General features: G+C 46.8%; 1 protein-coding gene across 2 annotated transcripts in view; it reads left to right on the forward strand.

Annotated features, from left to right (window-relative positions):
- Window positions 1-27,309, forward strand: part of LMF1 (lipase maturation factor 1) — a 159,902-nt gene that overhangs the window by 7,490 nt on the left and 125,103 nt on the right. Inside the window, exons 1-3 of one of the 2 annotated variants that reach the window (XM_032704436.1) lie at window positions 1,070-1,120; window positions 2,624-2,933; window positions 14,681-14,691. In XM_032704436.1, coding sequence (XP_032560327.1) covers window positions 1,117-1,120; window positions 2,624-2,933; window positions 14,681-14,691 — 325 coding nt within the window. In that variant the 5' untranslated portion in view covers window positions 1,070-1,116. Of the gene's footprint in view, window positions 1-1,069; window positions 1,121-2,623; window positions 2,934-14,680; window positions 14,692-27,309 lie in introns of those variants that run through there. The other variant, XM_032704435.1, reaches the window with a different exon arrangement.

The raw sequence follows: 27,309 nt of genomic DNA on the forward strand, positions 1-27,309 counted from the left end.
CTCAGTCTCTGCTGCTTTCAGACTCAAAAAGGCTGTGCAGGACTGTCCATACAATGTGTACTTTTCTGCAATTGCTATAGTTTGTTTTTCCTAATTTACCCTTTCCTTCTTTGCCTTGCATACGGTGCAGGGGTCTAATTTAGACTTTTTTAGACAAAAATGTGCTTGGCAGTTATGGGTTGGGGCAGCAATTCTGGAGCGTTTAGAGGTGAATTTGATTAGCACTTTTGGAAAACTGTGCAGCAAATTGCAGTGCTAATCACGGGCAATCGAATTTTAAGGCAGAGCTGGTCTTTAGTTGTGTTGTTTTTTGTTGGTTTTTTTTTTTTAAGCCAAAAATGAAGATATTAAGTTGTCTGAAGCTCAAAAGCATCATATTTTTGCTGGTTTCACATATCAGGGTTTCTGTTTAAGCATTTGTGCTGTACTGAGTGTTGGGAGAAAAATATGAATAATATTGAATAATGTGAATATTTGCAGTCAAGAACTGATCCCGTAGGGTTGTGATCAGTTTTTCTCTTGTGCCTCACTGCCCATAACTGGGCAAAATATTCAGTGTGTCTTTTAATAGTTGGTAAAATGATAAATAGTTGGTATAAAAGAAAGATGGGAAGAGATGCAGCCACTTAATTCCCAGCTTTGTTGCGTCATCGCTGTGATTCAGGAGCTGCTGGAATCAAAGGGAACCCTCCCAGTGACCTCTGCTGTGGGTTGTGACTCGTGGTGGTTTTCCAAATGAGAACAAAATATGTGGTTTGTGCAGAGAGAGCGCTGGAGAAAGTGTTAAGTGGATTAACTGAGCCCCACTGGGGACCTTTGTGTGTGTCTGGGGATGTTCAGTTTTATTCCCTGGGGCTGCAGACTTTGGGTTGCTCCTCAGACTTCAAAGGAATGGGAATCCAGGCCTGAACTGGGGGTTTGATGTCAGTGTTCCAAGCGAGGGGCAGGGAGCAGAGGAACACCAGGATTGTTGTTTGCAGAGTGACCCTGTTCAGATAAGGAAGGCAACAAATGTGATCATTAACCAGGGAGGTTTGGGGGGAAACAAATTGGCCTTTTGCAAGACCTTTGGGATTGCTGTGCTTGACATGGCTGGGGTTTGATAATGTTTGAAGGATGGGTAAGTTAGTGGATGGAGCCTAATCAGGGAATGTTGGCCTCCACTAGGTTTTTTTTTTTGTTTTTTTTGTGTTTTTTTTTTTTCCCTGAGAAATGGAGATTGCTACAGTTACAAACTGCAAATTGGTTACTGGAGGAGATTCTTAAAATATGAGCTAATCCCTACGAACTGACCAGCTTTCTCTGTAGAACATCAAATTCTAGGTCTATAATCTGTAATTAAATTGCTTCTGTGCTGTTAAAAAAAGCAGCTGGTTGTTCTAAGATGGTCCAGTGCAGGAGCACAGACACTATAAATGGGAGAACTGTAGGGACATGGGAAAAGTAGCAATTTAGAGGACAGGGAAAATATTAAGACTTCGTATTTTCAGCATGTGAGAGGATCCAGAAAGTCAGTCCACAGCAGAGCTACTGTCTTTGGCAATTGGGATGGAGAACTGTTAACCACTGCACTGCCAGAAGGATTGAGGGGTGGTTTGAACAGCTCTGGGGTTCTCAGGGTGGGAAGGACATGGATCTGCTGGAATGAGGCCATGGAGATGCTCCAGGGGCTGGGAGCCAGGCTGGGAGAGCTGGGGGTGTTCACTTGGAGAAGAGGAGGCTCCAGGGAGACCTTAGATCCCTTCCGGTGCCCAAAGGGGCTCCAGGAGAGCAGGAGAGGGACTTGGGACAAGGAATGGATGGACAGGACACAGGGAATGGCTTCCCACTGCCAGAGGGCAGAATTAGATGGGATATTGGGAAGGAATCCTTCCCTGTGAGGGTGTCTGTGTTTAATGGAACTGAAATAGGAGGGTTGGAAGGTACAGGTGGATCTTTCCTGCTACAGAGCTGGCAGGAGCTGGGTGTGCTCTTCTGGATGCTTCCACTGGGCTCCCTGGAATCTGTGTGTGTTCCTCAGTGTCCCCTCTCTGAAGGGTTATTGCAGAAAGGAAATTCTGACTGAAAGTCTTGAAATCAGTGCATCACATTCCCTGCTCCTCTGCAGTGCCAGGGAGTTGTTTCAGGAGATGGACAGTGTGGGACTCACCTTGGGTCCCTCTGGATGTCACAGAGCTGGGATGAGCTTCCTGCTCCTGCCCTGGATCAGGTCACTGGGTCCCAGGGAGCTTTTCCCAGCAGTGCCTGGAGCAGTTTGCCTGCAGCAGGTGGTGTGTCCCTCACAGCTGCTGAGGAGAAGATGATTCCCAAACAGGTTCTGTGCTGCTTCCTGGTGTGAAGGGAGAGACAGGATTTATAGAATTCCTCTGCATTGTGGTTAGCAGAGATCACAGGATCATGGAGTGGTTGGGGTTGGGAGGGACCTTAAAACTCATCCAGTTCCAACCCCTGCCATGGGCAGGGAACCTTGTGCTTGAGCACTGTAATGACTGTTGGGTTTTAACAGAGATGAAGACTTGAATAAATTCCTTCTGAGACATTAATGTACTTCTGTAACTCATGACTCAGAATCATCCAGGCTGAGGGATTTTAACACAGTTTTTCCCCCTCCTTGTTTTCCTAGTTGTGGCCTTCTTGGTGGCATATCATCAGAACAAGCAGCTGATAGGAGAGAAGGGGCTGCTGCCCTGCAAGCTGTACCTGCAGAACATCAAGAGGTACTTCAAAGGGAAGATAAACCTGGATGCCTTGAGCTATGCCCCGACCATCATCTGGTTTCTGGATTGGTCTGACATGGACAGCACCTTGGACTGCCTTGCCCTGGCTGGCCTGGCAATATCAGCCTTTGTGTTGGTGGCTGGATGTGCCAACATGGTCCTCATGTCCATCCTGTGGCTCCTCTACCTCTCCTTGGTCAACGTTGGACAGATCTGGTAGGTTCTCAGCCTCTCTGCTTTGTTTTTCTCTAATATCTGATGCTGTTTGCCAAGACAATGCCCTGCCCAGCAGGAATTCACACAGAGCCTGGAGTTTGCCTTTTGTGGGTGCTGTGGTTGAAAGGAATTGGCTCTTGATATTTGAGATAAAGCTGTATTTTATTTATTTTTTTATTTTAATTTTTTTACTCCTTTGACTCATCAGATTTGGGGTTTAAAATTTAGTCTGGCACAGGCAGGTGCTCCTGGTGTGCAGCAAAAACGCACCAAGGGATTGGGTTGGGTTCTTCTGGGAAAGGGGTGAGAGAGAAGGGGGGTTAGATGATGTTGCCTCAACTTCTTCTCTTCTTAATATTACATATGAAACAGGAAATGAGGTGGTTCTTGTTAAGGAGTGGGGGAAAGGAATCAAAGCAGCCCAGCAGCACAGTTCATTCAGCTGTGGTTACATTTTTCATTAGATCCTCTGAAATGGGTCACTGGGTGGTCAAAACCATATTATTATTGTGCACAGAGTGTGACCTGGAATTCCCTGGAGAAAGGGATGCTGGGTGCTTCCAGTGCAAGTAAACACAGGGAAAGAGCAAAGCAGGGATTAGCTGAAGTTCTCCCAGGGAATTGTGGTGGCAGGAGGGGTGAGCTGAGAGCACCCAAAATCTGATCTGGTGGGTGGGCAGCAGCATTGGCCTTAAACTAAGGCTGGGTTTAAATCTCCCTTCTCACACTGGTTTGTCCACAGGTTTAGATGGTCCTTTAAGTGTCTTACTGTCAGTTTGGGGCAGATTGAGAGGTTTGGATGAGTTCTGATGCTTCCCCGGGGTAGAAGACCACAGATCTCACCCTGTGGGGAAGGACAGGGCTGTCAGGCCATTCCTGGCCAAGTTATGAGACAGCTCAGCAAAGAGGCAGCTGAAAGGAGGAAGAAATTCCTGCTGTGGCCACGTTGGTTGGAGTTGTTGTCCAGTCCTGGTGTTCCTGTTGCTCTGGCCAGGCTGGGCTCCTGTGACCCAGCACCCCCCTCCCAGCAGAATCCTCTGCTGTAGGTGCATGGGCAGCCAATTCCAGGAAGATATGGAATGATAAGGAGGAATAGAGCTCTCTCTTCTTTAGGCCAGTGAGGAACAATTTATTCCTTTTATCGCTTTTGCTCTTTTTTTTTTTTTTTTCTATTTTAATTTTAAATGTTCCTATTTGTTTTGGGCTGGAGTCTCCAGATACCGGGTGCTGCTGGAGGAGAGACTCTTTCAACTGCTGTCCAGCTGGCTTGGGCTCAGTCAGGGGAAGCTTTAGAAGAGCAAACTGTCTCCTTTGAAGGGCAGGACACGCTCCCTGTCTGTCCTGGGACCACCTGGGAGCTGGGGAATACTCTGGGAGCCAGGGGACAGCTGATCCTGCTGGGACAGCACAGCTGAAGGGCTCGGAGGGTCTCACAACCCTCAGGAAAGCTGCTCCTGGGAGAGGCTGATGGGAGCTCTTTGTGAGGGGGTTTGCAGGGTAAGGATTACTTTGGCAACCTGAAATCCTGAGAACTGGTGTTGTCCTGGCCCTGAATTCTTGATTTGCCAGTTTGTTGTTGGCTCTGAACTGTGTGAATTCAGATGCACTTTGGTGGTTCTCAGCTGAGCTTTCAGAGAGCAAGGTGTCAGTTCTGGTACCTGTGAGATGTGGGGCCAGGATTGCCAAGTTGGAAAGTGGAAAGCACTGGGAAGTTTTGTTTGTAATCCTGGGCACAGTGTTCCCAAAACAGCTGTGGGTCTGCTCAGCCTAAACCTGGATGTGTTCTCTGGGCCATGGGCTGCACTTGTAGTGGTGTCACACTTTGATCAGGAGCTCAGTGTGTCTGTCTTAAAATACTGATTTGGGTTTTTTTTCCCATCTGCCACTTTGGCTTCTTCCTTTTGAAGTCAGAGGAGACTGTCAAGAACTTAAAAGTCTGCCAGTGCAAGAGAATATTTAATGTCTGACCCACTGGGTGAAGTGCTGAATCATTACATTAATTTTAACCTTGATTTTCCTTGTAATTTCTGTAAACCATGCAATAAAGTGATGGTAGTAAGAAGTGGTGCCAGTTTGAGTAGAGCAGAAGCTGTTAAATGAAGATAAGAATGCTTTAAAAGATTTTTTCTTTTTTTGTGGGAATTCCTCATAAATCAACATCCCTTTTGCAGCCTGCAAATCCTGCCTGGCTGGGTTCAGTCCATACTGCAGCTCCATGGGTCCAGTACAAATGGCTTTGTCTTTCTCCCCAACTTCCTCCCTCCTGATTATTATCTTGGATTGTCATCTATTTAAACAAGGATGGGAAAACCTGCCCTTTGTGTAAAAGTAAAAATCCTTGTTGCAGCTGAACCCATGAAACCTCCATGTGTGGGTTTGTTCCCTGTGGTTTCTGCTGGGACATTGGCCTTGCAGGTCCTGTGGCAGGACAAGCTCTTTGGGAGAGGCCTTCCAGCAGAACTTAAATCATTTTTGTACCAGAATAACTAATGCACTTCCAAAGTGAGTTGGTAATTCTGGAATAAACTCACTTTTATCCCACAGTAAGGTGTCTCCAGAGAGCTATTACATTTTCTTGCATAAACAAACTTTTCAGCTACTCTTGCCACTGATCTCCTGTTTCTTCTTCTGTTGTTTCCTCCTCCCCCAGCACTTCCAAATGGCATCTGAAAACCCTTCCTTTGCCTTGGTTATTGTGTAATTTCATTTTTTGTAGAGCTCCTTGCCCAGTGTTGGGGAGCACAGTTTGTGAGACACTCCATACAAAAGCTGGAATTGTGGGGTTTTAAATCCTATTGCCTTTTTTTTTTTTTTTCCCCTCTTTCATGACTAAGATTCTGGTCGAGTTACAAGAGCTCAAGGGAATGGGTTGAACAAGCCAATAAATAAAATGTTAGAGCACAAGGTGGCTACAACTTTCTTTTCAGTGTGTTCTTCCCTTGTGGAAAACAGTGGTGGAGCTGCTGCTAGCAGGTATTTAGGGTAAAATAAGACCAAGCAGCACCTTTTTTCCTGCAGGGAATATGAAACAGAGCTGTGCCTGTGTGCCCATCAAAGCCTCTGTGCCCAGCTGGCTCCCAAAAAGTTGCTGGTGCTGCAACACTTTTCTAGAGCACAGAGGGGAGTTGATGCCTCTGTCTCTCTGCCCCCAAATACCTGGGGTTTTTCTTATATTTAGCTGATTGAATAATAGCTTGAAACTTTCGTATTAAAGGACTTATTGGAGGGACAAGCACGCTGCAGGTCGTGGAAGCTTGTCTGTGAGGCTTGTAATTTAATTGCAATTAAATTACTGTCCTCAGAAGTTCATTTGCAACAGAGGAAGAAGAAAGGCTTGTGTGTTGTGGAGGGTTTGTGGTTTATGTCTCATTAAAAAGCATTTGACCTGTGCTGGACTTTAATCACTGTGCTGGTGGGTGGGTCAGGCTGAGCTCCACTCGCTGCTGGGGGGCTCAGGAGATGCTCAGGGCTGTGTTTTCCCTCTCCAGGAGGGCATTAGCAGCCATTAAATGAACCTCTTCCCTGTTTTCTTTCCTCCCTTACTCTACAGCTTTGGATTTTGAGATTGAAGCACTTGGGGGTTTGTCTGGTGTGATCCAAGTGAAGGTTAGAGCCAGATCTGTCCTCAGTTTCTGACTCCAGGGTGGGAACTGGGGGCTGGATTTGGCACAAGTTCCTTCCCATTTTGAAGCATGTTGGTTTGTGACCCTTTTGTAGTGAGAGCACAGCACTCAGAGTGTGAAAAGAATCCTCATGGAATGGTTTGGGTTGGAAGGGACCTTAAGGACCATCTAATCCCACCCCCTGCCATGGGCAGGGACACCTTCCACTAGCCCAGGTTGCTCCAAGCCCCGTCCAGCCTGGCCTTGGACACTTCTAGGGATGGGGCAGCCCCAGCTTCTCTGGGCAACCTGTGCCAGGGCCTCCCCACCCTCTCAGGAAGAATTCCTTCCCAATATCCCATCTAGCCCTGCCCTCTGGCAGTGGGAAGCCATTCCCACTTGTCCTGTCCTTCCATCCCTTGTCCAAAGTCCCTCTCCAGCTCTCTTGGAGCCCCTTCAGGCACTGGAAGGTCACAGTTATGTCACCCTGAGGCTTTTCTTCTCCAGGCTGAAGAATCCCAATTCTCTCAACCTTTCCTCCCAGCAGAGCTACTCCATCCCTCTGATCATCCTGGACTGGAGTAGTCCTGCTCTGACACACAAAACAGAGCTGGAAGAACTCCCCTTGGAGCTTCCAGCAGCCCAGATCCAGCTGAGGATGAATGAGGGATCCACATGGGGCCACTTGAGCTGGGGTGGGTTTTGTGAAGCAGTTTGGGTAATTCAGGAAGACTTTTTTGCCTGGCCCTGAGCTAGCAGCCACTGAAAGATCAGGAGCTGTGCAAGCAGGGAGTAGGAACCTGGGTGTCCTGGCTTTTATCAGCACCCTTGGTTCACCTGGGAAGTTCTCTGTGCAGGCAGGAAGGGATGTGTCAGCTGTGCTTAACCAGGTGACCTTGGCCAGGTCTTTCCATCAGTCTCTATCCTGCTTTATAGGCCTGTCTGGAAGTAATACAGGCTTGTACTGAGGGACTGCAAGACTTAACTGATACCAGCTTTGCAGATATTAAAGTCTGAAGTGGAAGGAGAAATTAATATCGTGCCTGAATCCAGCATACAATTTTGTGTAGTAAAAAACATAAGTAGCTGAGATTTTTAGATAAATCACATTAACAAATCTCACCTTGATGCATGGGCCAAACTGGGGTAATCTGGAGGGGTTTTTTTAGGGCTTTGCAAATAACCCTTTTTTTTTTTTGCAACCTGGCTGTATTTTTTTTTTTTCCAGCTCTCCAAAATATCCCAACGACAACAACAACAAAACTTAGACTATCTAAGTCCTTTATCTGGCCTTGGCAATAAACCCCAGGAATTCCTTTGTTATTGTGGATCGGAGCTCCGAGCTGCCCTCCCTCTCTGCCCAGAAAGAAAAGATTATCTCTGGAAACGTAAACCAAGAGTTGCAGGATCTCAGGGGGTCATCCTTCCTGTCCAGGAAGCTGCTTTTTGGCACTTCCTACCCCGCACAGGAGAGAGGGAGGGATCGGTTTCAAAGGATGCTGAGAGCAGCCCCGAGCTCTTGATATGACACATTAATGAAAACAAAGATTAATACCATGTGACACCGTTGCCTTGCAGTACAACTGGGAACTAATGAGGCTAATGAGAACCACATTTTGGGTTGAGAGATTAAAATTTAATCAGAGCTGATGTCAGAAATGAATCATTTAGCGTGATTTTTTTTTTTTGTTTGGTTTTTTTTTTTTTCTCCCCAGCGTGTGGAAGGTTTCCCCTCCCTGCCCCAGGCTGGGTGTTGGTTTAGCTGCAGTCCTTGAGAGGGACCAGTCCCTCTCCATCTGCTCACCTGGAATGGAGTGTGGCTGGGCAGGAGGAGGGTGATGCTGTGGCTGGATTAGTCCTCAGGACCTGAAAACGTGTGAGGTTTCTCCTCTTGGTCTCCTCTCAAGTTCAATACAGGTGACAGTGGGGTTCGTGCCTTTAATTTGGGGCTCTTCAAAGGTGCAAGTGGAATCTCACAGTTATTTAGGTTGGGAAGGACCTCTGAGATCATGGAGTGCCCCACTAAACCACGTCCCCAAGTGTCACATCTCCAAGCAGGAGCAAAGAGTGCAGGTGCCAGGGGATATCCAAGGGTTTGAGTGTGTCCCTGCCCACATCCCAAACCTGGGCATTAGTGTGGGAGAGCAGAGCAGGCTGGAAAGGCAGGTGGAGATGAACTGGGTTAAGAGGGATTTAAATATTTTGCACTGATTGCTTTTACTGTTGTTTTGCCTTATTGCTGGCTTGGCTTCACTTAATCAGTAGCACCTCTGGAGGATTTTTATTTTTGATTTAAATCTGAGGTCTATTTTTATTTAATCGAGGGCCTGTAAAATTAAAATAAGAGCAAAGAAATGATGAGATGATGGTGTGGTCAGTGTGTGGCTTTGCAGTGACTGATGTACACAGGGCTTTGCCAGAGACCCAGACAAATATCTTTTAATTGCTTATTTTCTGGCACATCCAATTACCAGCTGCATCCACTGAATAGACTCGGGGATCCATCCCACAGCTGAAAAACTTAGAAAAAGAAGGAATGATGGGGGGTTTTTTTAATTTTTTTTTTTTTTAAACAATAACTTGCCAAGCAGCTTGATGCACCCAGTTTGGTCCAGCACGTGTTTATGTTGTTCAACTCAGGGAGCTTCTCAAACAGCTGTGGTTGGGAAGGATGTTAATCCAGGGATTGGTGCAGCCTGACAGCGCTCTGGGTTAGGGAAGGATCCAAGCCCTGGTGCGATCTGTGTTTACAAACTTCCTTAATCTGTGTTTACCAACTTGTAAACCGTGTTTACAAATTTTCTTAATCCAAAGATTTATTGCTGACAACAGTGGTCACTTGCAGTGGTGCTGGAGCATCGCTGGGCTGGGGCTCCTGCACAACCAGGAACTGTCTCAAGTTGCACCAGGGGAGGATTGGTTGGATATTAGGAACAATTTCTTCACTGGAAGGGTGGTCAGGCATTGTCACAGCTGCCCAGGACAGGAGTGGAATCCCCATCCCTGGAAGTGTTCAGAAACCCTGTGGATGTGGTACTTGAGGACGTGGTTTTAGTGGTGAACGTGGTGGTGCTGCTGGTTGATGGTTGGACTTGATCTTACAGGTCTTTTCCAACCTTAGTGATTCCATGATTCCATTTGCAGGCTGAGCTGGATGTTTCTCCTGGAGAAACATTCCAGGTCTGCCTGGATAAACAGCAGCTCTGTCCTGGAGAAGGGGAGGCAGGAGAGTGCAAAAATCAGCGAGTTCTCTTGCAGGAAGGGGCTGGAGTAGAAAGCAGGGGGCAACTGGCATTGGAATAACTCCTGTCTTTATGGATTTGGTGTGGGGGAAATGGGCAGGCAGTGAGGGCCAGCCTTCAGAGATTAATTAATGCAATTAAATGTCTCTTTTTTTTTTTTTTTTAAATCAGGAAATGGAATTAGTGCAATTCAGTTTTCCTGGGTTTTCACCTGCAGGACCTTCCTGCTGGTAAAAGCAGGATCACAGCACTGGGGCTCTGACCCTCTTGCTCCAGGCCCTGATCATGTCCAAGCTGTCTCTGATCCCTTTGTTGTCCCTCAGTGTCCAGGTACACTTGTTGTGCACCTGCTTTTGGAGTCCATTCCAGCCTGGAGACCTGGGCTGGTTTGGGCAGGGGTGGAGGAGCTGCCTCCCCTTCCTGCTGCCCCATCCTCACCTTTCCTTGCATTCCCCATCCAGCCTGAGGATTCCCAGGGCTACCATTTCAGCATCTGCTTTTGGCACTGGAAGGATTTAACCAAAGCAAACTCCACTTGAGTTTGGCAGATTCTGCAGGGTTTGGAATGATTTTTGTCTTTGGAAACGAGCACGGACAGAACAGTTGGGGAGTGTTGCAAGGGCTTAGTTGGGTCATTCAGATTTGCTCTCCTACCCAGGCTTGATTTATTTTTTTGCCTCAGAAAGGGAAAACAACGTGGTGCTTTGCTGTTGGCCACGGGCAGAGCCTGTGGGATGGATGTGTGGGATGGGACGTACATGTCACCACCCGGCCTCGCTCCAGGACAGCCCCATTCCTCATCCCCTGCTTTGCTCCATCCCTGCTCAGGCACCTTTCCCAGCACTGAGTAAACCTCACCCTTGAGCACTGTTTGTTTTTTTTTTTAATGTTCTCCCCGTTCCTCCCATTTAAATGTGGATGTTGTAATTACAGAGCACAGAATCCCAGTTTTTAGAGATCTGTGACCACAATAAAGTGAATCCAGACACCAGAGTGGTTTCATTTGCTGCCACTGCAGCTGATTTCCTCCCCCAGCACGGCTGTGCAGTGCTCAAGGCTTGGCAGCCACCAAAACCAGCTGTCAAAAACTGTTTCTTACCCCCACACTTTTAAGTTAATGATGTTCTGAAATTAATGGTGCACCAGACTAATCCTGTCATCTCATTTTGATGGACTCACTGTCTCTTGCAAGTGATGTTTCCAGCTGGCTGATTTGTTTGGAGGCAGAGTGCTGAGGAAGTGGATCCCCAGGTGCCAGGGACTCTACATATACATATATATATATATATATATATTTTACAGCTTTAATTTGGTTGGGATATTGTGGTTCTCCAACAAGCTTTCGGGTACATCAACAGGAGCTTTTAGACAGCAGTGGATGAGTTTTTCCACTCCAGTGTCTCTGGTTGTCACTTTGCTCTGGAAGTGGCTCCAGCCCCACCCTGGGCACAGGAGAGGCACAAACTTTAGCAGTGGGGGAAGAAATTGTCCTGTTGTGGTGAAAAGCTGAAGGAGCTGAGTGTGATTAGTTGAGGGAAAGGAAAAGTGGGAAAAGGAGACAAAGATCTTCAAGTGTGGGAAAGCTGGAAAGGGATGGAACACTGGCCCAAGTTGTGCAGGCAGGTTGTGGGCTCTCCATCCCTGGAAGTGTCCAAGGCCAGGTTGGACAGGGCTTGGAGTAACCTGGGACAGTGGAAGGTGTCCATGGCAGGGGGTGGCACTGGAGGGACTTTAAGGTCCCTTCCAACTTAAATCCATGATTCTATGGGAATTAGTTGTTTGCCATGTCTGTCTCCATGTGGTCAGGACAGGAAGCTGTTGGTTTACGTGGTGTAAAGGGAAAGCCTTTGGAATGTGTAAATGGGAGAACACCAGGCTGAACACCTGGACAGGGAGGGAGGTGAAGTCTCCAGGCCTCTGTCAGAGGTGATTCTCACACAGAAAAACCCTCTCCTGGGGCAGCTGGATTTTCCACACTTCCTCTACTTCTGTGGCTTAACCCTTTTTTTTTTTTTTTTTTTTTTTTTTTTACCCCTAACACAACGTGGGGTTTCTGGCAGGCAGCTCATCCAGCTCTCCCTGGTACTGGAATTTGGGAAGGAAGCTCCTCACTCTGCCAGTTGTGTGTCCTCCCTGTGGCCTGAGGCTGCTGCAGTTTCCTGGGGTTGGAGGGAGGATCAGGAGAGTCAACATGTCCCATTCCCAGCCTTCCCAGGGCTGGGATACCTCCTGGAGGAGCTCCTACCTGCTTTCATTGTGGAGAGGTGCTGCTGTGGAAACCTCCTGGCAGCACCTTTGGGAGCTGAATCCTGATGGAGAATAGAAAACATGTCTGTACCCAAAGACCTCTTCCCTCATCCCGAGCTCTCCAGCCCAGGGAAGGAGAGAGATTCATAATGGAGATGAAAGTTGCCATCTGGGTTCACTTTCCATTGAGGATGTTCTCCATGGAGAGCAGGGAGAGAAGCTGTTAACACCAGCTGTGGATTTAGGGATGCAGCAGGGAATTATCCTGCCTGTGGAAATGGAATTATCCTGCCTGTGGAAATCAGTTCAGTCGGAAGGATCTTGTGGTGTTGGGCACTGCAGGGATGGGAGTGGTGGGTAGGACTGGTTTTACTCTATTTTTTATTACAAATACAGATGTATTTTCCTCGTAAACATCAAGAGATGTAAAGGTAAAAGTTCCTGTCTGTGTTTTATACGATTTTTAATAGACTCTGTTTTGGAATTCTGTTTTGGTTTTGGAATGTTTTACAGACTTCTAAGAGGAATCCCTGTCCCAAACAGCCCTTGCATTCAATAATCTGTGTAGCTCTGGGGTAACTGAGCAGAAAGAGAATGGAAATTTATGGGGCAAGTCTGGCCCATGTGCTTTTCCTCCTCCTGGAGCAAATAGAAACCATCATCCCACAGGCTTTGCATGCAGGAAAAAAGATGTTATATGGAAAAGGTGATGTTTTCTGCCAGGTGGATTTGGGACCATCCTGGTCCTTTGCCTGTATGTGATTTTGGGGACATGGGAAGTTCTTGTGGGGCTGTGTCCTCAAACCTAGCCTGACTCTGCTGTACTGGCAGCAGGAAGGATTTTCATCAGGAATAACATAGTTTAAACTGTGCTCTAATAACAATTTTTGCTTTCCAGGAATGTACTTGAGCTAGAGTTAATCAGCATGACAACATGGTGAAAAGCATTTAACCCAAATATTTGATGATGTTTATGATTCCCAGCTGATATTCACAGCCTGAGTGTGACATGAATTTTGCCTCCAATGACAAGTCATGGATAATGACATTGTTTCTCCCTCCAGAAAACAGAAATGACATCCTGTTTTAATGTGATTTAGGCAATCCAAATGGTGGGATATACTTTGAATTTCTGGCTTTGAAAAAGTGCAGATCAAAAGTTCCTCTGAAATTTGTCCCAGCCTCCCTCCCACCCCAAAGGCTGCAAAATTACATCCATGTTTTTACTTGTCATTATCTGTCGGGAATGTTGCAAATGCCAAGACAGGCAGTAGTGAAAACCCCCATTTTTTTTAATAAACACTCTCTTAACTCCTTATAGAGGAGCTTGAAAAGGAAAAAAATAAAAGGTAATTAAGTCCCAAACTCCAACCTGAAATCTGTGGGATTTGGGTACCTGCCTGTTTGTACCTATTAAAAAAAAAAAAAAATCCCTGCAAGAATTCCTGCTGCTTTTATGTATTTGGAGTGGGCCATTTGGTTTGGTTTCCTTGGCATTTGTATCCCAGGCTTCTTCAGAGAAATAAATTCACAAGTGTTGGCCTGTCATCACATGACAAACTCCGGAGCCCGGATTGATGTAATCGGCAACAGACACACGTCAGAGAACTTCATGTGGTTCAGGAGAATACAATATTTTATTAATTCCTCATTCTGTGTGTGTGTGTGTGCCTCTGTGTGTGTGTGTTTTAAATGAGCCTCGGGGGGTTCTTAACTTCTGCCAAGAAATAAGCCTTAATTCCTACAAGTTTCTGTTGTGAGCAGCACCACGAGCGTGGTGGAGAACAGCAAAGTGAGGTCCCCTTAATGACAGATGTCTTCATAAAGAGCTGCTCTTATTAATACATTTAAACATTCCTGTGCATTTTAGAGTTGTTTCTTTGTGCATCAGTAACTCTGTGTGAATTGGTCGTTCAATCTGCTGTAAGATGTTCAGGTTGATGGATTTTAGAACTGATTGAACTGGCGAGTGTCAAATTAACGCAGCTATTCGGGGTGTTTTCAGTAGCAGCAAATCCTGCTGGAAAATCTTTAAAACCTGGGGTGTCTCTCAGTTTTAGGGTTCTTCTTGTTTGGCTTTTGGGTTGGTGTGAGATGCACTACACAAATAATAATACAAATGTAAAAGATACAGATAACAAAGCCCTGATGTGGCATTGAAGCTGTAATGGGAGCAAACACAAATTACTGAGGAACAGCATCTTAAAACTTGTTGAACTTTGGGGTTCACTTGTGGTAGGAACTGATAATCTTACAGAAAGTCACTGCTGTGGCTAAGGCTAAAGGTAATTCCAGTAATTCCAGAGAAGACCAGGAGCAACCCTGTGGGAACCTCCTGGGATTTGGGATTGTGGTGTCCCTTCTGGGTCTGCTGCTTTAACATCTTCATCAGAAGGAGGTGGCCAATTGCTTGGAGTGCTGAATACCACCTTACTGCCCAGAAATTAGGGAATTTGCTCTTCTTCCATTTCCAGGTAGCAGCAGTTTACCATTTCAGTTGCATGTCAGGTGGTTCAGACACGTTTCTGTGCTCTTCAGTGATGTTTTGAAACTCAAAACACGTGAAATGAGAAATAAAACTGATACAAGACATAGTTCCCTTGAATTATCAGCCAAAACATTAATTGTTTTGCCTCTTCTTCGTTTTGTTTTTCAGGTATTCCTTTGGTAAGTGACTAAAAATGAGAAAACCTGCAGTAATAATTTATTGATGCATTTGTGGGTATGTAGCTTTTACATTACTCCAGCTTGTTTGCTTGGTCTTTCTCTGTGAAATGTTTAAGTTTTGATTATCTTTTTTTTGTTTGTTTTTAAATGAAGTTTTTGATTATCTTTCACTGTGTTTCTTCCTGTCTCTAAGCCCTTAAAGTAAGGGAATTCTGTAAATGAGGATTGAAGGAGACTTAGTGGAAGGGTTAAAGACCAAGAGAATCATTTGGAGGGTTATGGTTAAGATGAATATTTAAATAGACCCGAGGACGTCCCTGTTCCTCCCAAGTTCCAGTTTGCTTTCCACAAGTGAATGTCAAGAACCTCTTACTCACATCCTGGGCTTTTCCCCTTGGGTGAGGGGCAGTTTTGCTTCCTTGGAGGTTGGGAAGGTTCATTCCCTGCTTTGCCAGGTTGGGTTTTTTCCCAGCATTAAGTTCTCCAACCTATTTCTACATGGAAAGGTAGAAATCCTGGTGGAAAACATTCCTGTCTGTGGAAATACTAGGAAAACTGCCAGTGTGCTGCTGATTTTCTGGGAAGTGCTGCCATGGCATAATGTCTTGGAACAGCCTGTTTGGATGTGTCTTCTCCCTGCTGTGGGATTTGTGGGTGGAGAAGGATCCTGGGTCATGGTGTGGATGGAAAGGGGATTCCCAAAGCATTCCCAAGTTGTCACAAGGCAGTTACTAATGGAAAATATTCTACAGGAAGGCACAAGGATAGTTCAAATCCATTTGTATTGTGGGGGGGTTTGACCCCCTCTCCCCCAGGGAATTGCACCTGTGTCCTTGTTCCCAGTGGATGGTTTTAATCAGGGATAAGTGAATGAACTGTTTGAGTGCAGGTGGGAATATTGAGATTCATCCAGTGGAGAAGCAGAGGAGGATGGAGAATCCTTGCCATGGTGTCCAGCAGGTACCTCAGAGCACATTTGGTGTTGGATGTGGGTGTTTGAACCAGCTGGCCAGGACAGACTCAGACTCCTGTTGAGGACACTCAGCCTGGACTCAAGTTACTCATCTCCTGGATGTTTTCCACCCTCACTGATGGTGTAGAAAAAAAAAAAATTGCTTTTTTCAAATGGTGTTTCATCTTTTTTTGGCCTTTCTTTATGTCCTAAGTGGAGAGCCACCCTTCAAGGATTACTGAAGTCCTTTGTACGCAGTAGGATCTCTCCCTTCCTTGTTTTTGGCTTAAGGGGAATAAGATGAATGAGATGTAAATCTTGAGTTACTTTTGTCAGAATACAGGAAAACCACAATATTTTTGTTATAATATAGCTGAAACAACAACATTGTCAGCCATTGCTGGAGAAGTACATTAAATATTGCTGAGCTCTGGAAGCCTTATTCTTTGGGAGCATCTACTTCAAAGCAAGATCCTTAAAAAAAAAAAATTAAAAAAAATTCCTGGAGAGTTCTTTGTAAATGCTGACTGTTTCCTATCCCCCCTCCAGGAAATGTGCTTTTTTTTGATACATCTTAGGCTGGATTTTGGTAGCCTCTATTAAAACTCCAGGCTGTCCCTATGAATTTTAAAGAACTCCAGAGCCTGGAAATAACAACAAGCTCTCAGACCAACTGGTATTGCCACAGGTTTTGCTCTTTGCCCTTACTCCTGTCAGGGGAGAGTGATTAAAAACACTCCTCTCTTTGAGGGAATGAGGTGGGAAAGAGCCAGGCAAGAACTTCCACGTTGGGTGTTTATCTCTGGAAGGTGGAGAGATGCTCTGGGATGAAAATCCTGGAGAAGGTGTCGACCTGGGCTTGGTGCTGCCCTCAAATTGGCTGAGCTCTCATAACTTCAGGTTTTATTTCTTGTGATTCAGGTTATAAACGTGGCTTTAGGGCTGTGTTTCAGTGAGTGTGGTGGTGTTACTTCAGGTCCTTCCCTGTGGATGGGCACGAGGATGGAGCTTCCCTGCTGGCACATCCCTGGGATTGGCAGTGCTCTGCTTGCTCAGGGTGGACTGTTCTGGTGGGACTGGAGTACACTGGCTTGCTTTGGTCCTTCCTAGCTGAGTTGGATTCTGTAGAATTCTGGATTCTGGAAAGCAGAATATTTTGTATTGGTTGTAAAACAAATTGTGGGAATGGGAGTAAAATGACTTTGATATGAGTGATCTGTCTGAGAGGCCACCAGTCACATCCTGCCTAAAATTCCATGTGGTGTTTATGTCCATCAGATGCTCAGGGGTCACATCTATGTGGATATTCCCATTGTATCCCAAGGGAAATGATCACACTACAGTCAGCATTGAATGGATGGAGAGCTGTGGGAGTTCTGGTGGTCTTTTGGTGGCCATCTGGCTCCAGCTGTTAGCATGTTGTTTGGACAATACTCTCAGGCACGTGATGGGACTCTTGGGGTGTCCTGTGCAGGGCCAGGAGTTGGACTGGATGGTCCTTGTGGGTCCCTTCCAGCCCAGGATATTCTGGGATGGATGGATGGATGGAGGTGCTGCCTGTCCTTGGTGGGGCACAGCTGCAGGATCAATTCTTCTTTTCCCCGTGGAAATCTGATTTAATGTAATGATTTATTGTCTCTGACAGGGGCTTGGAAAAGGTGATGCTCTTTTACAAGTTCCTTGTCCTCTTTCTTCTGTTCTGCCTTATTACTTTAAGCAGCCCCAGATATTCGTAAGACACTTGGATGGTCCTGAGTGTGTCCTGAGATGTTAAATAAGGTGGGAGTGGGAGCTAAGCAGGAAAACTGCAAGGATTGAGTTGTGATGGATGGGAATGTCTCTGTGCAGAGTAAAATTGTGGGTGTGATGTGGGAAAATGTTGTCACTGTCCAGAGAGATTCTGACTCCACATGGTCACCTTTGTGGCCATTGGATACCTCTTGGGCCATCAATCCATATTCCCAGCAAGGAGCACAAGGAAAAGACAGGAATGGCATCCCTTTACCTCATGCTATCAATGGGATCATTAAACAGAAAGGATGGAGAAGCAGCTGATCTTATTTGACTCCTGATGCACAAAAGTGTCCTATTTGGAGCCAAAGCAAATGTTTCCTTAGGGATTGTTCCAGGGAGCCTTGCTCCTGCACTCCTTGCAGGCCAACTGTATGGCCAGAATTAGAAGCACATTTTAAAAATAAGAGCTTTCTTTTTTTTTCTTCCCCCCCCCCGCCCCCCCCAGTAAATTTTCTTGCTCATCTTGGTGTGGAGAGAAGACAATTGAATTAAACCCTGAGTTTTATTCCATTATCTGTAAACATGGAATGAGCAAATAACTCAGCTCATACCCAAAATGCCCCCAAATTTTATATTGCATTTATTATCTCAGAATTTAAACTGAAGTGTGTTTTGATTAGAAGTAGAATAAAAAGTTAAGAGCAGAGTAATGGTAATTCTCCATTACTTGTTAAATCCTCACTCTTTGCTTCAATGCAAATTGTTCCAAGGAGGATTTTCTTTTAAAAGGTCTTCAGGGATCTTGAATTTTAGATGTGCATTGACATAAAATTCAATGTTAGAGTGCACAGCTGGGGTTCTGGCTTTTGCTGTGTGAGATTGAGACGTTTCTCCTTTGTGAGTGTGTTCCCAAGGAAGGGCTGAAGTTTCCCTGGTAGTTGCACTATCCCAGGGAACAGCACTGAGGAAAATGAGAGGAGAATGGAATAGCTGAGGTCAGACTTCACTAGTGCAGGCCCAAAGCTTGGTTTGAGTGTGCTGAGATGGGGATGTGTCTGAGCTGAGCTGTGCCCTTGGTTCCTGCAGATCCACCTGCAGTGGGGGAGGTTGCCCAAGAAAATTCCCTGGCAGAGGTTTTTTGCCCTCAGAAGCTGTGGCTGAACATCCCTGGAAGTGTCCAAGGCCAGGCTGGACTGGACCAGGAGCAGCCTGGGATGGTGGGTTGGAATAAGATGAACTTTGTGGTCTGCAACCCAAACCAGCCTGTGACTCCATGATTTCTCACGTGGCACAGGGAATTCTTGTGCTGGCACCCCATGGCACTTGTGAGCTCGTTGTACAGACAGTGTGTGGGAGTGACACTGGCAGTGGGACCTGGAGGATGAGTTGGGCTGTGTTGTTATTCCTGGAGAACTTTGCTGCCTTCCCAGCAGGAGAGCCTGGAGCTGAGTGTCCCAGTGAGCCCCTGGGAATGGCTGGGGTTGAACACCCAGATGCTGCTTCTTATTCCTCCTCCCCCACACTGAGATGGGAGGGACGGGGCAGCTTCCCAACCCTTCCTGTTCCTGGCTAATATTGGGATCTGCTGTTCCTGTTTCTCGTGTAAGAGTGGGAAACTTTTCTCTCTGTCTTATTAAATCTATTTTTCAAGCTGTCACTTAACCAGGTCTAGTGACAGAGTCGGATGTTTATGTGGCCCTGGACACTTGAACTCTGGTGTTTTCAATCACAACAGCACCTTTTGCCAGCCGGTCTGAATTAAATCCTCCTCCTGACCTTTTACCCTCGCCGCTCTTAAATTCATGCTTTAAAAACAGCTTAATGAGGGGTTTACTGGCCCAATTGGAAGTTTTTATTAAAACCTATTAGTGTGCTGGAGTAGCCTGCCTGAAGGAAACGATTAGCCCAAAGCAGCTCGGCTCGGAGCTGGCCCTTAGCCACGCCAGGTTTTCCCTAAACTGCTTCCAGACCCACGTTAACCCCAACACTGCAGCCTGCATGGAATTCATATCCTCTGCTTTAATTTATGGCTTGTCTGATTCCCTCCCCAGCCTCTCCCCGTGTTCACGAGAGCGTTTTGTTTTAATGTGATTAGGGTTGCACTAAAGGGCAGCGTTGCCTTTGGGTCGGGCCTGGCTGGTTGGGGAACCTCGGCTGAGTGGAGGTGTTCCCTCAAAACCTTTGGTTGGTGCTTCCCCATGGATGGGGTGGCAAAGCCATGATGCTCCTGGTTAGGCTCTCCATGAGTTGGTGGTGCAGCTGCACTGGTGGAACACCCCAGGGTTTGACATTCCTGGAGGACACAGACCGCTGGCTTCTGTTGTGAACTTCCAGTTGGATCTTAACTTGTTTGCTGTGTTTTATGTTAAAAACTGGGCCAGTGGTTCTTGCCTATCTTAAAAATAAACCTTACAGGGCAGCTGAAGCCCTGTGCCATTATCTCCTTGGTCATGTCCCTGTGGAGCTGAGAAACATGGGTCAGAGCTCCTACTTGTTAAGAAAAGCCTGGTCCACTGGAAGGTGTCCCTGCCCATGGCAGGGGTTGGAACTGGATGGTCTTTAAGGTCCCTCCCAACCCAAACCATTCCAGGATTCCGTGAAGGCAAACTGAAGATTGAGGGTTGGAATCTCACTTGCTTTTAGCCCAGAAATGAGCCAGATTCCCTCCTAATACATTTCAAAATTAATAGGAAAAAAAAATTGAGGAGGTGCCAATATCCTGGCCAGGCTGCTGTTTAAGTGACAGAAATTTAGGTTCTGGAATACATTTTGAGCATCATAAAGCAGAAAATAATCACAAAACAAAAACCAACCGGTCCCTCTCCATGCCACACGTTCCCTGAGTGTCGCTTCCTTTATTTTTGCTGGCATGTGGATGCACCAACCTCGGGAGGTGCCTTTTAAAAAGAATGTTTGAGGAAAAATCTGCCATTAAAGTTATTACGGCGCAGCGGTGCCTTTGATTGCGGCAATTATGCAAATGATTGGAAGGGATGAAATACTTCTCTAACGAGGACTGATGGAAATGGTGGTGCTGGAATGAGAGCAGGAACTCCTTCAAACAACATCTTTCCGTGCAAGGAATTTTCTTGCAGCCCTTTGCCTGGATCTCGACCTGTGGAGCCCATGACCGGCCTGCGGATGTGATTTTTTTTTTTTTTTTATTATTTTCCCTTAATACAGGAATGTAAGTGGGTGGAATGGGAACGCTGGTCTTGCAGAAACTGGGAAACCCTTTCCCTAAGCAAATTGTTTCTCCACAGTCTTGTGACTTGACTTTTGTCCTCGCCTTAAGAAAAGGAAACAAACAGAAATGCTTTTTGCAGGCAGAGGTTTCGTCCTTCGGAGGAGTCAGGAGGAATTTCTGCGTGGAAAAGGGTGCTCAGGCATTGGAAGGGGCTGCCCAGGGAGGTGGTGGAGTCCCCATCCCTGGAGTTGTCCAAGGAACAGCTGGATGTGGCACTGAGTGCTCTGGGCTGGGGGACAAGGTGGGGATTGATCACAGCTTGAACTCCATGATCTTGGAGGGCTTTTCCAATCTTAGTGATTCTGGGATTCTTTGAGTTTCATCAGAAAAGGTGAATTGGACTGGCAAGAGTGGACCTCTCCTCCGTTAAGTCTCTCAGATTAAAGCACTGCCAAAGTTAATTGAAATTAAAATAACTGACATTTTCTCCACTGTTAGTTTTAAAGCACAGGAGCTGTTTCCCAGAATTTGGAAAAACGTTGACCACAGTTAGAAGGAAGCATCTGTTGTTGATGTGGCTCGGACATGGATCTCCTGGTTTAGTCTGTGGTACTTCAGCTCAGGTTTAGCTGCTGGTGGAGCAGATCTGCTGAGCTTTGTCATGGGTGGCACCAGTGTGGGGGGTCACTGTGTCAGCCCAAATTGTTCACTCAAGGTGTCGATGCACTCAGTGCCTTGGCTCTGGACTGGCTCAAAAAAGAGGGAGAGGGATGGTCAGAGAGTGACTGGATAAGGGGTGATGGTTTTAAAAAGAGAGGGACAGAGTTAGGTGGGATATTGGGGAGAAATTCTTGGCTGTGAGGGTGGGGAGGCCCTGGCACAGGTTGCCCAGAGAAGCTGTGGCTGCCCCATCCCTGGAAGTGTCCAAGGCCAGGTTGGACAGGTCTTGGAGCAACCTGGGCTAGTGGGAGGTGTCCCTGCCCATGACAGGGGGTGGGACTGGATGAGCTTTAAAAGTCCTTTTCAACCTAAACCCTTCCATGATTCTTTACTGGGAGAAAGACAATTAGTTCCGTTAAGTTTCAAGTGTGTAAAAGTGAACCTGTTCACAGATGCACCTGAGCAGTTTGGTCCTGGCACTGACTTCTCTTGGGTACGTTTTAAAGCCAGCACTTGTTCTCCCTCTCTTGCCTGAGCCTCTCCCTTATCTGCTATCCTGAGCTTAGGCTGGATTTGTGTTAAGCTTTTCCGTTAAACTCGTGGCTTTCTGCTTGTTCTCAGTTGCAGCTTCCTGTGCAAGAGCAGAAACAAGACTGGGGTTAATAAAAGTGCCACCTCAGTTCTTTAAAAAATATAAAAACCTTTTATAGTAACATTTTCATACCAAGGAGGGTCTGAGCGACGGCGCTGGTGCTGGTCAGGCTCCCACTGCTGAGGAGGATTTATGTCCAAGCATCCCAGCTTGGACTTGTTTGTGCTGAAAAAGAAGGCTTTTGTTTTGTTTTGTTTTTCCTTTCTGGTAGGGGGAAAAAAAGCTGGTGCAAAATTCAGTCTGGGCAAGGGAAGTGCTGCCCAGCACCAGAATCTGCCACCACCTTGGGCTGAGGTTCAGCATCATCTGATCCCACACAGGGCTGGGGTGAGCTGAACACAGCACCCACTTCTTTGGGGGATTAAGGAGATCAAATGTCATTCCCCAGCTGGAACGTGACCAGGAGAGGGTGATTAATTCCCCTGCTCCTTCAAGGAGTGGGAGTTTTAATGACCCAGTGATAAGATCCTGAGTTTGGTGCATCCTTTGGAAAAGCTGAGCTCTGGCTGTGGCACCGGGTGTGCTTGGATTTGGGATTGGTTTGGCAGGGAGGAGGGATGGGAGGTGTGGTGTGGGCAGAGGGTCACCTGCAGGGTCCTCACCTGTGTCCTGGAGCACAGATGGGTTTGGAAAGGCAGCCAGGCAGGTGGGAGCAGCCTTGACCTCACCCAGGCTGTGGCTGGGGAGAGGCCACAGCAGTTGTTGTGGCTGTTGGGAGTTGTTGCTTCTCCCTCTTTTGGTTGTTCCTATTTCATTGCACGAAAGGATGAGTTTTTTTTGCCTCTGGAAAACTGGAGCAAAGTCTCTCAGCCAGGCTGACCTCGGACAGCAGCCACAGAAAGTGTTCCTGTAAATATTGTACAAGTGATTATTTTTTCCTTTTGCTCTATTTTTAAAAACCCAAACTCAGACAACTGTTTGAAATTGGATTTTTTTTCCAAGTGTTTAATCAATTGCAGAGGACATTGGTGTTATTTTATGTCATGGAATCATGGAATGGTTTGGGTTGGAAGGGACTTTAAAGCTCATCCCATTCCAACCCCCTGCCATGGGCAGGGACACCTTCCACTAGCCCAGGTTGCTCCAAGCCCCGTCCAACCTGGTCTTCACCTCAGTCCTGGATTACTGATGGATTTTCTGCTTCAAACACAAACCTTCGAGCTTGAAGTATCTTGGACATGCTGCAGAGCAGGAATAGTGGCACTTGTTGTCCCTGAAGTATTTGCCAGTTGTCATAAACTCCAAGAACTGGGACAGCCCAGGGATAATCCACCTGCTTGGAAAACAGTCAGTTCGAGGGAGTAAGCCCAAAACCCAACTTAAAAGCAGAATCCACCTCAAAAGTGGGAGGGAGTCAAGTTTTTTTCTGATTTTTAGTGAGAAAGACAAGCTGGGGAGAATCCAGTGAAAACAATGGATCAGCTCCATGACAGTGTTGGCCTCCACAGGCTGACACTTCCCAGCGTGGGGCTGTTTAAATTCCCTGTGACACCACCAGGCTTTGGATGGGAGGAGGATGGGAGATGGGCAGAGCTGTCTCCAAGGCTTGCTTCCATCAAAAGTTCAGGTTTGACCCGGGAAAGCAAGTTTTATTTTTATTTTTCTATTTTTCTGAAGTTTAAATAAACCTTGATGTGCAGAATAACCCCTGAATAATCCAGTAAACGGAAGGGCATCCAAGGAACTGCTGGAGGTTTTATTTTCCATTAACCACACTGTCATTTCTGACCTGCATCTGATTTATCTGTGGCTCATTAACCACTCAAATGCCCTTTTTCTGACCTGATCTACATCACTATAAGAGTTTTATGGCAGTAATTTATGAGGATAATTACAACTCTGCATGTAGAGTTTTGGAGCACCATTTTTCTTGGAGATGGTGAGTCTTGTTGGGTGTTCCCAAGGTATATGGAAGAATTAAAAATTAAAGGCTTGAGGTCTTGGCATTGGCCATCTCTGGGCAGCTGGAGGTCGTGTGTGGAGCTCTGAGGAAGGCTGGTGAATCCAGCTCTTGGGATAGTCCTCATCCTTCTTTTATTTGCTCTGGTGTGTGGAGTTTTGAGTAGAAGTCCCTCATTTTTGGGTGCTTTCCATCAGGAATGTTTTGAGCAGGAATTCTCTGCAGTTTGGGTCATGTTAGAAGGCCTTGATCTGTTGTCTTTTTTTAATCAGTCAGAGGATTGGGGAAAAAAGCTCCTTGTCTGGAGAACCATGAGCAGACCTGCAGCATCTCCGTGCACAATCCCAGCTGCTCCATGGAAATGGAAGAACACTTTATTTAGTCTTCCTGCCCATTTCTCTCTGGTACTCGCTTCTTTTTTTTTTGACCATATATTAAAAATCCATTGACTGGACCAGTAAAAAAAAGGTTTGATTACAAACCATGTCTCCTATTGTGCTCTCATGAACTCTTGCTGTCTCTTTTTGTGCTGGAAGGAGGTGCAGGGATGTGTGGGGTTGATTTTTTTCCCCTTTTAAGTTGTCTTCTGAAGGGTATTTATTGGACTGCTCAATGCTACTGAGGCTAAATATTGTTCAGTGTGTTTGTGCTGGCAGAGTCCCTTTTGAAGCCTCTGTGGTTCTTCACAAGGCTCTATTTTGAAGTTTATTGCATTTTCTGTGTTCGCTCCCCATGTAAAGCCTGGTGGAAGTGTTGGCGTTGGGCAGCGGAGGGAGAGCCAGAGGTCAAGTTTGATCTCCCTCTAAGTGCCAAACTCCTTGAACCCCCCCCGGAGCAGGGAACAAACTCCATGAATGGAGCTGTCTGTGCATTTCTTCTTTGTCCAGAAATGTTTCCTTGTTATTATTTATGGGAATGAACCAGGTCGAGCAGGTTTCTGGATCGGAGAAACGAAATCAGCGCTTTTGGAGTTATTGTGATTCTTTTTGTCTTACCATCTCTAAACTGGGGAGAAAATGTGTCACAGGTCAGAGATTTGGTGAACAGAAATTTAGGCATCAGCTGCACTTGTTATATTAAAAAAATGCATGTGTTGGTGTGTTTGTGCCAGGGAAAAACGTGGTTATTGGCAACCAGATATTCTGTGTTTCCCCATTTAAATGTGAGCAAATGGATTTGTGTGAAGGGGATGATTAGTGACTGAGCACCACTAAAAATCTGTATCTTTGTGAATTTAATGGGGTTGGACTGCATTTTTCACCATCATCTGAACTTCAGATTTGGGGTGAAATTATTCCAAGAGCAAAAGAGCAGCACAAAGAGTGTGCTGGGCTTGGGCCGTGTCTCAGAGACATCGGATCAGGGAGCTCAGGCTGTGGAGCTGCCAGTTTTCTTACTGTCCCCAGAGTTTGACTGAAAGGAATTCACTGTGGCAATGGGGAGTTGAAATATTTTGTGTTTTTATGTGATTTGTGGCATCTTGGTGCAAAACTCGAGGCTACTGCGTCCGCTTCTTACTGAGCCCCGTGCGGGACACCCTGATTTTCTGAAATCCTCTCCCAGCACTTGGGTGTTAGAGTTTCACCTCAGAATTTTTGATTTAAGGAGAATGTTACCTCGCCAAACGTTCCTCACCCTCCTCCTCGGCGCATCCACCGCGTTCCCCTTCGACTCTTTGAAAAAAATTTCGCTCCATTTATTTATTTTTAGTCGAGCGAAATAATTTTCTCATGGGTTTCTTTTCCGTTCCTGAGCCGGGTGAAACCGCAGTGTTAAGCCCTGCTCTTCCCAGTCGGTCATAGGAAGTGAGAGGGAGCCAAGGTACATATTTTATGTTAGTCAGAAGAGATAAGTGTCAGGATTTCAAAGCGAATTCCGCGCCGCGATTTCCAGCGCTGAAATCTCCGCCGGCCCTCGGCTCTTGTGCCCCGGTTGGGAACAGTTGGGGCTTTTATTGCAACTCTCTTGTGTTTTCCTGTTCTTTTCCAGGGGGGGTTGTGCCTGGGTGCATCCCAAAATTACCTGTCCCTGTTATAGCCTGGAGAAGAGAAGGTTTTGGAGTGACTGAATTGTGGCCTTGCAGCTCCTGAAGGAGCTGATGAGAAAGAGGGACTCGGACTATTTACAAAGGCTTGGAGGGACAGGAAAAGTGGGAATTGCTTCCCACTGCCAGAGGGCAGGGTTAGATGGGATGCTGGGAAGGAATTCCTGGCTGTGAGGGTGGGGAGGCCCTGGCACAGGTTGCCCAGAGAAGCTGTGGCTGCCCCTGGATCCCTGCAAGTGTCCAAGGCCAGGCTGGACGGGGCTTGGAGCAGCCTGGGCTGGTGGGAGGTGTCCCTGCCCATGACAGAGGATGGGACTGGATGGGCTTTAAGGTCCCTTCCAACTCACAACATTCTATGATAATCACTCTAGGAAAACCCTGGAATAGTGGGAAAACTGCAAGTAGCAAAGCTGGAGAGGGTGTTGACCAGGAGGGGAGGAGGAAGGTGAGTGATGCTGTGCTTTATCCCTTTGAAAAGAGCAAAAGTCACTCCTGTCCTTGCTCAGCTGAAGGTTTGAGGCCTGAAGGACGTGGTCTGTTCCCAGGGGATGTGCCTGTTGAGGGTGGGGGGCTGTGTGATCCATGTGGAGGGGGATGAGCCTGTGGATGAGGTCCCACTGCCTGGTGAGCAGTGACTGCATCCTCCATGTCCTGTGTCCCTGGATGTCACACGGGGATCAGGCTTTCCCCAAGGAGCTTCCAGACCTTTTTATAAAGCTCCTCCATAGGAGCAAGAGGTTTAGGCACGCTGCCTAAAATAACAGTGTTTTAGTAGCAGGATTTTGATTTCTATCCTCTGCTTTCAGGCTCTAAGGTGATTAAACCATTAAGCCCAGACTAAAGAGCTCAAGGTTTCAGGGAGCAGGTATTGAGGTGTGGAGGTTTATGAGGTCACTTCTGGATTTACCACTTCTTATGGACATTTATCAGAGGAGGAGATACAAGATTATTTTCGGTTTGTTTGAGCTGTGTCCGATTCAGCAGCTGCCCTGGAGCTGGGCTGGGAGTGGGGATGGAGTGAGTAGGAAGGACGAGGAATCCCGATCGGGCTGTGGTTTTCTCCTGCAGCCTGAGCCCTCTCCACATGGATTGCTCAACCTCCCAACCTCCCTGGAGCTGGCTCGGGGCCGGCCGGACTCTGCGTGGGCAGCCTGGGCTCTGACCTGCCCAAGCCCATGCAGGGCTGGCTTCCAGGGATGGCTGGGAAAGAGCAAAGGCAGGAATAGATCCTGGAGCTCCAGTCTGGTCAGATGTCACCACCCAGCCTTCTGCTTTTCCTTCTGGAAAAGCCATGTTGGGGCAGGATGACAGAGACCTGCCTGGGAACCAGGCAGTACTCCCCAGGGGGGAAAAAGTCCTCCTGCAGGTCCCCAGGGGGGAAAAAGTCCTCCTGCAGGTCCCCAGGGGGGAAAAAGTCCTCCTGCAGGTCCCCAGGGGGGAAAAAGTCCTCCTGCAGGTCCCCAGGGGGGAAAAAGTCCTCCTGCAGGTC

The sequence above is a fragment of the Chiroxiphia lanceolata genome, chromosome 16, assembly GCF_009829145.1.
Source record: "Chiroxiphia lanceolata isolate bChiLan1 chromosome 16, bChiLan1.pri, whole genome shotgun sequence".
NCBI lineage: Eukaryota > Metazoa > Chordata > Aves > Passeriformes > Pipridae > Chiroxiphia > Chiroxiphia lanceolata.